The sequence below is a fragment of the Myotis davidii genome, unplaced genomic scaffold (genome assembly GCF_000327345.1).
Source record: "Myotis davidii unplaced genomic scaffold, ASM32734v1 scaffold194, whole genome shotgun sequence".
Classification (NCBI taxonomy): domain Eukaryota; kingdom Metazoa; phylum Chordata; class Mammalia; order Chiroptera; family Vespertilionidae; genus Myotis; species Myotis davidii.
In genome coordinates this window covers 3,130,971-3,147,629 of record NW_006286673.1, presented here as the reverse complement: position 1 = coordinate 3,147,629, position 16,659 = coordinate 3,130,971, and the positions used below count along the sequence as shown (strand labels likewise).

Genomic DNA, 16,659 nt, shown 5'->3' with positions numbered 1-16,659 from the left:
AAGTGACAGGGTGTAGACACAGGGGTGTGAGGAGGGCATGCCCTGAGTGGACACAGGTGAGAGAAGAAGCTGAGGTATTGATGTAAAGGCCCTGGGTGAGACCCTGGATTTCCTTGGTGTGATTCCTCGCGGTCTGATTTGGGGGGTCAGAGAGCAGCACCACTTGCTCCTCCAGTGTTTGCTGCACAGCAGGGCCACCTAATGCAGGTAGATTCAGTGACAATTTAAATATAGGTCTAGTGGGTCAGAAAGGAGTAGAAACCATGACCCCCAGTGCACGTATCTGGAAATCCAGAGGATGTCAAAGGGCTACAGCTGTACCCAGCTTCACATTTGTTTGCTAGTTAGTCCAAGTCCTACAGAATATCCTTGTTACACCTCCAGTCATACATGGGGGAAAGATAACTGACTCCTCCTAAAACAGGTAACAGGCAAGAATTGTCCTGAGTCTATCTTTTTTCTTTCTTTCTTTCTTTCTTTCTTTCTTTCTTTCTTTCTTTCTTTCTTTCTTTCTTTCTTCCTTCCTTCCTTCCTTCCTTCATTCCTTCCTTCCTTCCTTCCTTCCTTCCTTCCTTCTCTCGCTCTCCCCTCCCCTTCCTTCCTTCCTTTTCTTAAAAAATAAAATACAGTGTTGAGGTTATTTCCCCCTCCCCCAATAAAACCTCTGGGCAGTTAAATGCTGGGTTATGACCTAATGATTAGAAAAACGTTGAAGTATTTGAACAGCTTTGGTGGGGGTACCTGATCTTGAAAGAACCTAGGAAAATATTCTCTTCCCATTTTTATGCATTTTTCTTAGATGCACCTCCTTATTGAGGAGGAATAAATTAAGGCATTTTGTGAGGATTTAGCCCTCTCTTGAGCAGGTTTATTTTCAGTGACATTGATCAGCCCCTTGTGAATTATTCTGGACTAAATTCCTGTTTATCTCTCAATGAGCAGGAGGGTGTGTGTGTGTCTGTGTGTGTGTGTGTGTGTGTGCGCGTGCGCGTACCAAATGTCCAGTCAGGGACTGATTTTAAGGAGGGACGTTTAGTATACACAAGTCAGCATCCATGTGGCATAGGGTAATATCTATTTTGCGTTTTGTGGTTTTAACAGATTTACAATCAATTGTGCATCCTACTCCTTGTTCGAGAATCGGCCCTCATGAATCTGACACACCCACTTCATGTGTCTCTGTCTCCACTTAGTAGTTATTAAGATCAGTTACTTCGCCCTGACTGGTTTGGCTCAGTGGATAGAGCATCGGCCTGTGGACTTAAGGGTCCTAGGTTCGATTCTGGTCAAGGACATGTACCTTGGTTGCGGGCACATCCCCAGTAGTGGGTGTGCAGGAGGCAGCTGATCGATGTTTCTCTCTCATCGATGTTTCTAACTCTCTAACCCTCTCCCTTCCTCTCTGTAAAAAATCAATATATAAATAAAAAGATCAGTTACTTGAAATCCACATGGTCATTCACGGTCTCTGGGTCCAGCACAAGTTTTGGTTCAGTGCTTCTTGTTCAGTTCACTTTCCCACTCATCTGCCCCATCCATCCCCACTGGGCGTAAATAAAAAGACACTGTTTCTGATTTGATGGTCAAAGTAATTAATTACCAGTCATTCGAGAAAGGGGAAAGTGGAAAGATAGAGGTTCTGGAATATTGGGGGGTACAATCCCCGCACCACCCTCCTCTAGGCCCCTGTGAAGATGGACTTTCACAGGCGTCCTCCTGGGCTGAAAAGAGACGTGCAGCTGCATTGTCAGGTGCAAGTGTCCGCGGAGAGGGCACCTGACTGGAAGCGACCTCTTAGGGTGAACAATGGAGAGTCTTAGGCTGAAGGAACTGGGGGAACTGCCTGAGACAGTCAGGGTCTGATGGGAGGGTTATCTCACAGGCAAAACTCCCTCGTTGTGGCTCTGAGTGGTCCCTCGCCAGTGGCCAGCTCCTGCGCACCAGCCCAAGGACTTCCCTATTGACAGGGAGACCAGCCAGGCAGCCTTCCCGTGTGGGTGACAGCTTGTTGGAGAAAGTGACCATTTCGCACACCTGGAAATCCATGCCTGGTCCCGTGATAATCAGTCTAATATTTTATCCCCAGTAAGACTATCCAGACAAGACTCCTACGCAAGATGGAAGAGAAGGAATAAACATGAAGAGGAGGTGCCTGGTCGCAGAGGAAGCACAGCCTCCAGGGAAGGGGGGAGTGAGGGATTTACCGGCAAGTCACCTTGGAGAAATTGAAGGAGGCATGGCATCTATAAGACAAGAAGAGTGTCCCTTAGAAAAGGAGAAAACTGAGGACAAGAGAGATATCTTGAGCAATAAAAATAGATTGCAAAAATCAGGGGAAAAAGGGCAGTTTAGTTGTCAGATAAATTTAAGAAATTTCTAATAACACAGAGTGAAAATAAGGAAGGAAAGGTAAAAAAATGGAAAATTTATTCAGAATATCAAGAATTCCACAAAAATGTTTATGAAGGAAGAAATTTATCAAAGAAACCGTAGAAGAGAAAAATGCACAAATAAGCAGCTAAACTAATCAGGGTGGGTAAATGGCTCATCCCTAATTTATGAACAGAAAGTGAGGATGGGCCATCTGAACTTGATAGTGTAAGAAACAAAGTTTAAGAATTTATCTAAAAGTACAAATATCACACATAAACAATAAAAAGCACAAAATTTTAACAGTGTGAGTCAACAGATAGCATTTAGAATTGAAAATCCAGAAATGCAGAACCAATATAGTATTTACGGCCACGAGAACACAAGTTGAAAATTACTAGAGGTGCCTGCCTCTGAGGAGCGAAGAAAAATGAGGAGTAGGGGGATAATATTGTTTTTCATTCATAGTCTCTCCTGCTTGAATTTTTACCACATGGCTGCATTATTTTAATAAAAATAATTGTTCATAAGTGTACTTTTTTGCTATCATATTTGTCATAATGTCTATAAATTGGTCTGAGGCTCATAAACAAAATGGATGTTACATGAACTAGTGAATTAGTATCTCACCAAAAAATGCAGGGGCAATTGTATTATTTTATTTAAAAATAAATGTAATTTTGTAGCATTGTTTTATATATACACTGAGTGGCCAGATTATTATGACCACCTGACGTTTGTAGGCAAATTAGCTATAATTTCACACTGAAGTTGCTAGAGGGCCAAACCATTATAAATAGGGAAGCAGGTTGTTTACCATGACAGTAGAAGTGATTTTTTTCTGAAGATATGGGTAAACAATGCGATTTAACAACCTTTGAACGCCATATATATATAGCTGCATCCTACTGCCAGCCTGGTCACCCCCAAATATCCCCCTCTGCTGGCCTGGTCACTCCTAACTGCCCCCCTCCTACCAGCCTGGTCGCTCCCAACTGACCCCCCTGCGGCATAGTCACTCCACACTGTCACCCTGCCAGCCTGGTTGCCAAAGCTGCACCTCCCCTGCAGGCCTGGCTACCCCCAACTTCCCCCCCTGCCAGCCCGGTCACCCCTCATGCCTGGCCCCTGCCAGCCTGATCACCCCATGAAGCCTGCTGTTCAGTCATTAGGTCATCCTTCACTAACGTCGCTGCTGGCCTGGTGGCCCCCAATTGGCCCTTCCCCGCCCCGCCAGCCTGGTCGCCCCTCACAGCCTGCCTCTGTTAGCCTGGTTGCCCCCAACTGCCACCTCTGCTGGCCTGGTCACCCCAGACAGCCTGCTGTCCAGTCGTTTGGTCATCCCTCACTGATACCATCCTCCCGGCCTGGTCACCCCATGCAGCCTGCTTCTCAGTTGTTTGGTTGTCCCTCACTAACCCTCCTGCTGGCCTTGTCACCCCACTCAGCCTGTTCAGTTGTCCGTTTGGTTGTTTCAGATGTGATGGCCCCTGGCTCTTTATATATATAGATATAATAAGACACATCACTCCATCTTAGAGAGTCTTAGGAATTTGCTTGAATAACTGAACTAGAGTGAAGATTAAATGGCAAATCAACTTTAAGTAAATAAATGTTTCTATTAGTAATTTTGCCCATTTCCCTCTAATATCTTTTTAATCAACATGTTTATTAAATCTTCTCTTTATAATAGGAAAGTAAATTTCAGCAATTTATTCTTCAATATTCATAAATTACTAATTAGTGAAGCTTACCTTGTAAAATCTCACTTTCATGTAATAAATTTAGTTCATATAGATAAATTGCCTGCACACGAAGCAGTGCATTCACTGGCACTTTAAGTACCATTTTCCCACAAGTCTTTGTAAAACATCACTGTTTTCCAAGGGAAGTCTTTGAGTTTTCTCAAAAAGTGGAAAAATATTGAACAATCACAGCTCCAGAGCTGAGAAATATTAAAAACTACTTACTGAATCATACTGATGCATGCTTTTGGGATTGGGACTATATTACACAATAAAGAGGAAACATTGCTTGGTATCTTTCCTTGCCTTCCTCCCCCCTTTCTTTTTCGCATTCATGGTCAGACCAAGCTCATTTAAGATATGTTATCCTGGAATCTGTGGTAGAAAAATCCATGACACTCCAAAATTAAAAATTTGCTAAGATTTTGTTTTTGTGATCCTACAACTCTGTGCATATAACTCTTTCACACTTTTTACATTGGATTTAAACTTTTCTTTATGACCCCTTCCCAACTGGGATGCAAAACCTGCACAGGCAGGTGGTTCATTTACTAGTATTTTGTTTTCTGTGGTTTTCCCAGAACCTAGGATGGGCTCTGGTGCTGTGAGCACTCTGTGAGTAATCCTAATATATAAAAGCCCAGGGTTGTAATGACTGATCACAACCGAAGGCTGACCAACCAGGAAGTCCTTCAGTCAGCTCTGGGTTGCCGTGGCGACCCAGCACTGACTGCCCCACTGCAGCCTGGTGACCCAGCACTGACTGCCCAGGGGGCTGAGACCCAGAGAGAGAGGCAGGGTCTGATCTGCAGCCTCAGTGGCAGCTGTTGATCAGTATTTGCCTCTCTCTTTTTCTCTCTCTTTCTTTTCAGGCTTTGCCAGCAGCTGGGCTTTTCTTTCTCTCACAGCCCGTGGGCTGCTGTTCAGCCCCACCTCTCTGATCAGGCCCAGAGATGCTGACTGGCATAGGAACTGACCAAATAGAACCAAATGTGGGTGCCATGAAGAACCAATGGCTGTCTAGGAGGTGGAGCTTTTGATGCTGACTGGCATAGAAACCAACCAATCAAAACTAAATTGGCCAGCAGAAGAGAGCAGTTGGGGGCAAGATCAGGCCTGCAGGGGACAGCAGTTAGGGGCAACCAGGTTTGCAGGGGAGGGCAGTTAGGGGTGATCAGGCTGGCAGGTAGAGGCAGTTAAGGGCGATCAGGCAGTCGGGCAGGTGAGCAGTTAGGAGCCAGCAGTCCCAGATTGTGAGAGGGATGTCCAACTTCCAGGGATCGGGCCTAAACCAGAAGTTGGACATCCCCCAAGGAGTCCCCAAGGAGAGGGTGTAGGCTGGGCTGAGGGAACGCCCCCCCCCCCTTTGTGCATGAATTGCTTGCACCGGCTCTTTAGTTTACAAATAAAAGAGTATGACTACTATTAATAGCACTTGTGTGGTACATATTACCAGCTGGAATCTTTGTAAGTGCTTGTATACATGAACACATTTGACCTTGAAATGACTTTCCTAGTAGGTGCTATTGTGCTTCCTTGTCCGAGAGACTGACTGGCCTGAGGTCACATCACTAGTTGCCGTGGAGCTGGGATTGAAACCTAGGCAGTTGCTTTTTTGCCTGTACCACCTCTCATTGTTTCCCAAGAGGTTATGTCTTCAGGTGGGGCTGTGCCTTTTCTTGCACCCCTGATGCATGCAGAATGGTGTCCACTATGTAGATGCATCTGATTAATGTCTGCTGGTCTGGACGGAAGGGCCAGATCCACAGTGTGGTCCTGACAGAGGGGACTATGTCATGTGCAGATGTCCTCAAATGTGTGGAAGGAGGGCGAGTGTTGCAGCTCAGTAGATGTGTGCCACCAAATATAAAGGTGTTCTCAATGAAACAGAATCACCTTTGACTTAGAACATGATCCTGATAAGGTGATTTTACCTTTCAAGCATTTAATATACTTTATCCCATTCACCAAATTGCCCTGGAAGAGGCATTTTTATTTCTCTTTTAAAAGATGCCAAACACATTTTGAGTTTATTTTTGTGTTTGGTGTAAGTTGGTGGTCTAGTTTAATTTTTTTGCATGTATCTGTCCAATTTTCTCAACACCATTTATTGAAGAGATTGTCTTGATTCCATTGTATGCTCTTGCCTCCTTTGTCAAATATTAATTGAGCATAATGGCTTGGGTCAATTTCTGGATTCCCTGTTCTGTTCCTTTGATCTATATGTTTGCTCTTGTGCCAGTACCAGCCAGTCTTGAGAACCGTGGCTTTGTAATATACCTTGATATCTGGTATTGTGATCCCTCTAACTTTGTTCTTCTTTCTCAGGATTGCTGTGGCTATTTGGGGTCTTTTCTTATTTCATATAAACTCAAGATGGATAAAAGATTTAAACATAAGACTTTGGAAAGCCATAAAAATCTTAGAAGAACCCATAGGCAGCAAAATATCAGACATATCTTGTAGCAATGTCTTTACTGACACATCTCCTAGGACAATGGAAACTAAGGAAACAATAAACAAATGAAACTACATAAAAATAAAAAGCATTTGAATCACAAAAGAAACCATCAACAAAACAACAAGAGAACCCACTGCATGTGAGAACATATTTGCCAATGTTACATCTGATAAGGGTTTAATCTCCAAAATTTACAGGGACCTCGTACAACTTAACAAAAGGAAGAAATAACAATTCAATAAAAAAATAGGCAAAGGACCTAAATAGATACTTTTTGAAAATGGACATACAGAACATCAAGAGACATGAAAATATGTTCAAAGTCACTAGTCATCCAAGAGATGCAAATCAAAACAACAATGAGGTACCATCTCACACTTGTCAGATGGCTATCATCAACAAATCAACAAACGACAAGTGCTGGTGAGGATGCAGAGAAAAAGGAACCCTCGTGCACTGCTGGTGGGAATGCAGACTGGTGCAGCCACTGTGGAGAACAGTATGGAGTTTCCTCAAAAAATTAAAATGGAACTAAAATAGTAACAACAATAATAATTCCAAAATCAGGTAAGGGAATAAAGATGGCATAAAACAACAGCCAAAGGACTTGTATGCATGCATATAAGCATAACCAATGGACACAGACAGTAGGGGTATGAGGGCATGTGTTAGGGGGTGGGAGTGGGTGGAGAGAGGTCAATGGAGAAAAAGGAGACATATGTAATACTTTCAACAACAAAGAATTTAAATAAATAAAAGATGCCCCAAACAGAAAGGATAAGTGACATATCCTCTGGCTGAAATGAAGACAGTATCCTGAGTTCAATGTGCCTGCTCCTGTGTCCTTGCACGGGGATGGCACTGGGGCGAGAACGATGGAAATGTACCAATAGCCTGGTTTTAAATAGATTTTAATACAAATATATTTGGACATCAGGTAGATGGTCCTTCTTGGTCTTAGACTTCTCCTACACATGCAGTGTGTATGTGTGAAACTAAACTCAGCTAATTCTTTTTATAATAACCATTCTGTAGCATATTGTTACCAACTTACGCCAAACTTTGGGAACAAAAACATTTGAATTCAAATAACTAGCTGGTTAGTTATCATGAATAGGTCTGTAATGTTCTCACTAGTACTAACTGCTTAAATTCAACCACCATTTTCTCCCACCTGGGGTTATAAAAGCAGCCATGACCGTGATTTGGTTCTGTCATTTGTGCCTGAGGATGGACATCCACCTGTGAGCATTGTGAGTGGAGGGTGTCCTGGCAGGAAGGGGTGCATTCAATTCTTCTGTGATAGGGTTCCTGGGCGGTCTGCACCCCAGAGGGAGGGGCTCATAATTCTCAGGTGAAGCGGCTTCTCTGGACCGGGCTGAGCACAGAGAAAATGCACTGGGGGAGGGAAAGGCAGGCAGGAAGAAATGGAAGCCTCACCCACCAGCCTGCAGTGACCTAGTGGGTGGCCTGGCCTGGCCTTGCATTCCAGCTTTCACTGGTTCCTCCAGCACCGCACATTCTTCCTGCCAACGAGATGTGGGGAAATGCCCAATAGCAAAGGGACCGGCCAGTTCTTAGTTTACTTCTTAAGGAAATTGAGAGAAGCCTGTGCAGAGATGGCTGTAAGGAGGTGTAGTTACACAACCACTGGCACTGAAGGTTTGCTGGTCACACACTTTGTCACTGATCCCTCTGTGTCTAGTTTTGTTTTCCTTTTCATGTCTTCAGATGGAAGGGAGAATCCTTTGTTTCCTAAGACCAGGAAAGTGCTAATTTCCTCTCCTTGAGATGAAAATCTCACAGCAAAAACATGAGGCGTTACCTTTGGTCATGACAATCCCTGCCAGTGCTCTGTGGCGGGCGTGCACGGACGTCAGGCCCACGGTTAGCTCACGAAACTTTTGCGTGACCATCTGGGACACAGAGTCGGCGAATTCCTGCAAGACAGAAGCACCAGGCTGCTTTGACACTGAATGGTTCATGCTCACGTCATCCCCTCCTTCTCAAAGCCACGTCTCCATGTGCGGAGTCCGGAGGTCACCCTGTCACACGGCGCTCCTCCACCACACGCACTGAACCATGACCCCCTGGCCTTGGGAAAGGTTCTAATACTCTACTGGATCAACGTGGGCCCTTGTTCTGAAGAATTAACCCCCAGCTTGGCCCCTGGGTAGGAGCCTGCCTGTGCCTGAGCAGAACCCTTGCAGGGAAATGTGTCTGTGTTTGCATCTTCCCTTGCCTTGCCTCTCAGAGGAGCAAGCTCAGCTGTGTCCTGGGGGGAGCCTGGGGGACCTGCATACATGGGACAATTGGTTCCCACTTTCGGCTTAGTTAGGCAGAGCCAGTTTCTAAATACCCACTCATCTCAGGGACTTTCCTGGCTGAACTGCTCTCTACAGCTCACTCATGACCTTCTCTCTTCATGTTTCTGCACATGTAAACACACATACATGCACATACATGTGCACACACACCCATGCACACACCGATGCACGTACACAGAGATACACACACATGCACACACAAACACAATACATGCCTGCACAAATGCACACACGTACTATTCAGACAGTACATACACACAGCACACACATGCCTGTACACATGCACACACACATAAAGACAAGTACACACCCAAACACAGCAACTTGATATAATCCCTAAAGTGACTTCGCATGTCTGCTAAAGCAGCACATGTGAAATAACATGGCTGGTGTTGCTCAGAGCCATCTCCCTTCCCTTGGTTCCCCTTCCATGGCTGACAAGTTCTTCTCCTGCACATGGCCCATGGCTACTTTTTGTGGGAGGCAGCTGGTTGGCAGTGACCTTCATGGGCCTTGGACTCAGAGAAACCTGGTGTGAGTCAGCTTGCGCCTGGTCTTCTCATTTGTAAGGTAATCCCCTTAATTTCCATCTGGCGGTGCGCACCTTTTGTTAGGATTAAGTGGGTGGATGCCTCTTAAACGCTTAGCACGGGGCCTCTGGCGGTGAGCGCTCAGAAACAAAGCCGGCTATTCTTCTTCCGTCATTATTATTACTGTCCCATCATCACTATTATTTCCCTGTCACTGCCGCCAAATCACACGCAGCCAAATCACAATAGCCACTTCTCCAGAAGGTGGGCAAACAGTCATTTTTTGTTAGAGTGGGTTTTCACCGTCTCACCAGGTACGTTTGGCTATTTTGTTCTAGATAAGAACAGGTCTCAGGTAAGTACGCTATGAAGGATAGTTTAAAAAACCCCATGTTCATGTGAAAATAGCCCCGCCTCCTGGAAACCAGAAACCTGCCATGGAAACAGCTAGACTCAGAGGCTTCTTAGGTCTTGTTTCTCAGATAGAGAGCAGGGGCGTTGGGCCAGCGCCCCTCTTCCCAGTACCTGTGAGGCATGGGGCCTTGCCCTGTGCTGCTGTGGCTGCTCCGGAAACCCGTAGGTGACAGATGCCATGCAAATTTGGCTTCCCTTTGGGCTGTGAGCTCCTGGCATGGCTGGCTGGAGATGGGGGCCAACTGTGGGCCTGCTGTGCAGGGATGTGTGTCCTGGGGGTTCTCCCTGGCTCAGCTCTGAGGGAACCCAGGCTGCTTGGAGAGATGCCTTACCTCAGGGTGGAAGTCACAGAGTCATAGAGTTTTAGAGATAAACCCTGGAGGCTGTCCTGTCCCTTTGTGACCTGGAAACTGGGGTCCATACAGGGCTGCACATGTCCCTGGCACCTGTGTGTGTGTGTCCTGGGGCTGCTGGGACAAATGACCATAAACTGTGGAGCTGGAGCTCTAGGGGAGGGTCCTTCCTGCTTCTTCCAGCCTCTGGGGGCTCCAGCAATCCCTTGACTTGTGGCTGCATCCCTCCCTTCTCTGCCTCCGTCTTCACGTGGCTTCTGTCTCTGTCTCTGCTGTGCTGTCTCTTCTCAGGACACTGTCACTGGGCATGACATCAGTGGTCATAGTCGCTGCCACTGCTTGAATGCGCACCAGGTGTGGACATGGGTGGGAGGGGTCACGGTGCCCTTCGAGCCCTCAGCACAAGGGATTGGTCTTATCCTCCCTGTTGTAATGATGGGCCCTGACCAAACAGTAAATCGTCCTTCAGGTTAGGAGGCCAGTGTGGAGGGGAGGGAGACCTCTGACCGAGGTGGGGCTGGAGTAGCCAGGGAGCCCAGGATCTGAGAGCCAGGTGGCCTGCATTTGGAGCAGGGCATCTGAGCTCTGTTCTCAAAGGACCGGTAGCAAGACCTAGCACCTGCACCCCTGCAGCCGCACCATGGGGAAGAGGGTCCCTGCCGGGGTGGGGGCTGAGGGCACCATCCAGCCCGGGGCCCAGAAAGGCCTTGTGGATGCTGACATCTGAGATGACCTTGAAAGGAAATCGGGGCTCACGGGCTTCCTTCCACAGCCGAGTGTTTCTCAGGCCACAGTCTGAGCGGTGTCTCCTCCCTGGCGGGCTCCGTGGCACACCGCTGACTGGGTTCATCCGCCACTGTCCTGCTGGCGTGAACACAGGGACCCAAATGACAGAGTTCCCTCCCCGGCGGGGCAGGGCAGCAGCCACATCCAGAGTCAGTTCTAGCGGCTTCCTGTGGGTTCACCTGCCTCCCTGAGATTTAGGCGCCTCAGGGGCAGAGCTGGTGTCCTTTATGTCCTCCATCCGCCTCAAACCCCCCCCCCCCCCCCCCCATGTGCTGTGGGAACAAGAAACTGCTCTCAAGGTGCCTTCAAGTGTCCTTTTCCTTCTGTGTAAAAGGAGACTTCTGAATGTTCCAGAAGTGATAAGACTGCCAATAGGAGCAGCTTGTCACTTTGTGTCTGCCTCCAGGGCCCGTAGGCCCCTCAGAACAGGATGCTCCAAACCACTAAGTAATAATAGAAAGCACACAAAGGCCCCCTTTCATTTGGAAACCCAGAGAGCACCCTCCTCACTTAGATGCAAAATAGCCTCAGGGGCCAGCAGTCCCCGCTTCCTCCGGACAAGGAAGCCGCTGCTGCAGTTTCTCAAGGATGGCCCTGGGGCGGGACACGCAGGCTGGTGAAAGGGGAAACATTCCAGGGGAAAACAGGTTATTTTTTCTGATACTAACACTGTTGATCTGCTCAGGTGCCATGACAAAGCACCAGAGACTGGCTGGTTTACAGACATTTATTTCTCACAGCTTTGGGGCCTAGAGGTCCAGGCCATGGCCTCACCTGGGAGCCTCTTCATCTGACTGTGAGCTCCGTGGCCCCTGGTCAGGGTGAGTGGACAGAGCCGCCCAGCTCTGGAGCCTCCTCCTGTGGGCTGCACCCTCATGATCTATCTAATTAAGTCACTTCCTTAGAGGCTCATCTCCACATACAGCCACTCTGGGGCTTCAACATGGATTTGGGGGACACAAGCATTCAGCCCATAAGGCACAGGAAACACAACGTCGCACAGACAAACATCCTTTCTGATGATGGCGCTATACACTAAGTGCTAAGTGCACCCCTTCCTCTCTCGGTTTCCTCCCCGCTCCCCTCAAGCCCTCACTTCTCTCTTCCCTCGCCCAGGCTGGATGCAAGAAAATAGGCTTAACATAAATGTTCAGGACCCCTGAGAAAAGAATAGAGGTCCATGTAGAAGCCACCACCTGAGACCTCGGGAATGGACCTCCACATGGAGGGGCCGGGGCTGTGAGTTCCCCACCCGCTGATGACTGCGTGGGATTATAAGTCACTGATTTTTCAGGTTGTAGGTTACAGCAACGGCATTATTTACTCTGAGTAATAGAGAAGGAGAGGAATCTATTATAAGAAGGCAAATAAAACCTGACAATCAATTAAGGAAAAGCAAATAGTGCACAAAGCCTTGCACTTTATTATTATGAATAGCAAATGCTCTGCACCATACCCCACAGTTGAAGTGACAGGCATGGTAAATCCAGATGACCAGCTGATCTAGAGCTGATCCAGTAAGCATGATGGAACAGATGACCAGCTGATCTAGAGCTGAGCCAATAAACATTATGGATCCAGATGGATCCAGATGACCAGCTGTTCTGACAGTTATGGTGGATCCTGATCTAGAGCAGATCTAGGGCTGATTCAACAGGCATGTGGATCCAGGTGACCAGCTGACCTGCGTGCTCCCTAGGGACTCCTCAGCCTTGGGGAAGGTCTCTGTGTGAGGGCAGTGGTAAGGGCCGGAGACATCATGGGTCAGCTTCTCTGCACAGTTCTATTGCCAGTTAAGCCATAATAGGGGCTTCACGTAAGGAAGGTTTATTTTTGTTTGTTTGTGGTTGGTGGATTGAAATTTGCAATAGGAAGTGTAGATAAGGTAGCTCATGCTCACCTGCCTTTGTACCAGTTGATGTCAAACAGGTGGAGAGATGAGGGACTCACCACTCCTGGACTTGTTCTGAGGATCTGTCTAAACCCCTGCAAGGCTGTGCTCCATGAAAGCCACCTGAGCGGTGGATGGTGGTGAGGACAGTGGCTCGGCTGGGCTGAGAGGCAGCTCTGAACAGTGCGCAGGGATGTCAACCCAGAGCCCCACAGGCTTCCCAGGCACCTGTCTCAGGCCCAGGTCTGTGGGGTGGGCTGCGTGCTGAGCCGCCCTCTCTCCTCCCTGAACCAGGCACGCTCCATAGGGACCTTTTGTTAAACATCTCCTCCCCACTATCCTTTTTAAAAAATTCCTTTTTTAGGGGTCCTTGACATTTATGTTAAGCACATTTCTCAATTAACATTTTTTAGAGGCAGCAAATGTAAAAAGAAAAGCAAAACAATCTCTTTAACTTCCTAGGACTGCTTTGGAAAGTCTTGCTGTGGCTTTTCGAGGGAGAATTTATAGCAGGTTTATGTCTTGAACCATCACCCTTAGTTTTTCTGGTTTTTAAAGGTCAAGGAAGAGAAATCATGGCTAATAATCTCCTTCAGAAGATAGAGCACCAGTTACAGGGACTCAGGGAGCCTCTGAGGAAGGAGAGTTATTTTGGGTTTGGGAACATCCAGAGAAACCCAAACTTCCAGGTTTCTGCTCTGTGTCCTGTGTTTCCTCAATGGAGCCGCGGGTGCCTGCCCCTCACTCCCGCATCTCTGGTGGCACCACCAGGCTAAGTGCTTGATTGGTTTTTAATTAAATCACATACAGGACTGCCGCTGCAGGTAGCTTCTGTAGTTGGGCCTGTGTATGTAAATGACATTGTCGTCGATGACTTGGGGAGTTAAAAGCTAGACTTAGAATCCACGTTGGGAGACATATACTTACTGATTTAACACTGGAAATTATTGATGTTTTAATCACTTTTAATCACTTGGGATTTAATATATACACTCCACTTGGGTTACTGCAAACCCAACTCATCAGACTCTGAAATTTCTGATTTTCATTTTCTTTGCCACTTGGCACTCTCTTCATGGGAGAAGCAGCTATAGTGTTCAAAACAAGCTCGTGCCTCTGGTTATTTTTATCAACTCGGATTTTAGGGTCCATCCCGGGGCTGTGAGGAGGTCATTCTAATTTTGAGGATGAATAAGTGCAAACTACTTAATATGAAGAGTATTTTGTTTTTGAGCACGTGGGCCAAGCTATATTGTATCACCACTTTTAAAATTAATGTGAGATGTTTCCCCTGACATTGAGCACACAGAAATCCCTCACTGTATCTATGAGCAACGCGCATCTTTACTTAACAGCTGGGGGCTGGGTCCAGGCCTGGTGGCAGGGACCATGGCCCCTACAGACAGACGTTCCTCTCTGTCCAGGGATGTCATAGAGGGCAGACAAGTACCCTCCAGGTCCTGTAATGGCTTCCATGGTGATGGCGTGTTTCTGCTAGGCCCCAGTAGCACTTACATGCTGTGTCCTCTTTGGTGCAACCTGAACAAGTTGTTTTTCTTTCTCCTACGCCTGCCATAACTATGCGATGTACTGTAGCTCCCCGCATTGTGGACAGGGGTCAATGTTTTTATTGACTCTGTTGGCAATAGTAATTATAGCCAATGTTATTGCAAGGTCACTCCTTGTCAAACACATTCTAAAGGCTTTGTGTGTTATTGCAGTTAACCCTCATATACGGCAGGGACTATCATAACTCTGTTCTGTTAGCAATCACGTGAATTAATTAATTACAGAGTAGACAGCCTATGATGCATGTCCTCCATGTGGCCAGTGGTGGAGGTTTATAGATATATACAGAGAGGAGAGGTCACATATGGGCAGTGGTTTAGGTGAGGCAGTCAGGGAGGGCTCCCCGGAGGAGGAGACAGATAGGATAGACCTGGGCCTGAAGGCCTCTCACAATCTATATTGGGATTAGAAGAGTAGGGAAGTCTTGGGGAACCATGGCCTGAAGTTCAGAGGTTGAACAATCTATTTCTGGGTTGGCAGTGAGCAGTTCAGTATGTCCTGAGTGAAGGATTCATGCAGAGCAGTCATGAGAACTTAAACTGAAAAGCCACTGGGTGAGAGCCGAGCACCTCAGTTCCAGGCCAAGTTCACCTGCCTCCTTGGGCTCAGTGCTGTCAAGCACCAGGGACACAGCATCACAGGAAGCAAACGGAGGGCCTTGCACGCAACTCAGGATGGGGTGGTCTGGCGCAGCGGATGCCCCTGCTTCCTGCGGTGAACAGGAGAGGCCGGTCCCAGGGACAAGTGAGAGGCCAGCTTTGTGGTACAGAAAGCCCAGCACAAAGAGGCTCTGAAGACCCATTCCCAAATCCTGAATAATGGCCTGCTGTCATTTGCAACATAAATTCTTTGTTAAATATGAAAAAGAGAGACATTCAGCTGTCCTCGTTATTATTGGTGATTTAGTAACTTAGAAGGGGCCTCTAAAGGGTCGCTGGGTATGAGGAAAGGGCTGTGCCTTTCACACCTCACTCCTGTCCGCCTGGAGCACTTGCACGGGGCAGGCTGGGTGGGGGTGTGATCCCACTGAGGCTCCTCCCCGTGGAAGCCTCACAGGGCTTCTCTCAGGGCAGGTATAGGGGTGGGCAGTTGGGACTGGGCCTAGGGGCTTGCAGGGTCTGTATGGACGCCCCAAATGCCTGCACGGAGCCCCGATGAGCTCCATCTGGCAGCTGCAGAGCTGACGCTGTTCATGCACAACTTGGCACCGATGGACATTTGGAACGGGACTGATCAGAGGAGAGAGGATTTGGCTTCTGTGAAATGATGGTGATTATCAGGTGCTCCTGGTTCCACAGGTTAAGTGGAGACAGTGGCCCCATCGTCAATGAGCTGTGTATTATTGTACTTAACGGAGATACTAAGCCAAAATACTACTCTAACTTCTGCTTGGGGCCCACATGCAGCCTGCTGGCCCCAATTACCATGGCGAATTACCAGCATTATTCAAATAGAAAAAATGAACTTGACGCAGCCGCACCACAAGGCTCAAGCTTTAGTCATTTCCAACACTAATACTTTGAATGCCATAAATAAACAGAATGTGTTCAAATTTGCAATGGCAGTCCGCAGGGTAAAACTGACATTCAGCCGAAGTGGTAAGGATATTAAAATCGATAGATTATGAAGGAGAAATCCTTCAGTAAATATTTTCCTGTTGAAATCCTGTCTCCGGGTTTGTAGCACTAGAATACCAGAAAGGTTAGATTTGCATGTGGGTGGGGCAGGGCGGGCTGGGGACCAGTGCTGGCAGTTTCTGTCGTCCCTTCTTCAGACCTTGTTCTGTAGAGCATGGTGGTGCACAGTGACGCTCTGAGGAGAGGAATGGTAAGGGCCTGTGGATGGCGGGCAGCACTGGGGCGAAGGTCTTGTGCCAGGCTTGTTGGAGCTCATCCTCCATAAAGCACATGCCACCTTCCTCCCCCCAATTTCCACTCTGAACTGGGAAGGCTGGAGAAATGCTGCTGGAAGCATTATCCAGCCTCCAGCAATCCAAAGCCTCAGAAATAAACCCAATGGACGGGAGATGCTCTTCCCCAACTTACATCTCAATGTTCCTCTGTGTTTCCATGGAGAAGGCCGTCTCTAGGTCTTGGTCATGACTCCTGTTTGCTGGCAATGGCAATAAAGCCTCATTAATTTCAGAGTCAGGCACTGGTGCAAACCAGTGTCTGACCACATAATTTAAATGAGTCGACGCTTTAATTAGTCTA

The 16,659-nt window shown here is 47.4% G+C and overlaps 1 protein-coding gene across 1 annotated transcript in view; it reads right to left on the bottom strand.

Annotated features, from left to right (window-relative positions):
* Positions 1-8,513, bottom strand: part of LOC102761469 (double-stranded RNA-specific editase B2) — a 68,662-nt gene extending 60,149 nt beyond the window's left edge. Inside the window, exon 1 of the mRNA XM_015560304.1 lies at positions 8,402-8,513. Coding sequence (XP_015415790.1) covers positions 8,402-8,492 — 91 coding nt within the window. The 5' untranslated portion in view covers positions 8,493-8,513. The remainder of the gene's footprint in view (positions 1-8,401) is intronic.
* Between the last annotated feature and the right edge of the window lie 8,146 nt (positions 8,514-16,659).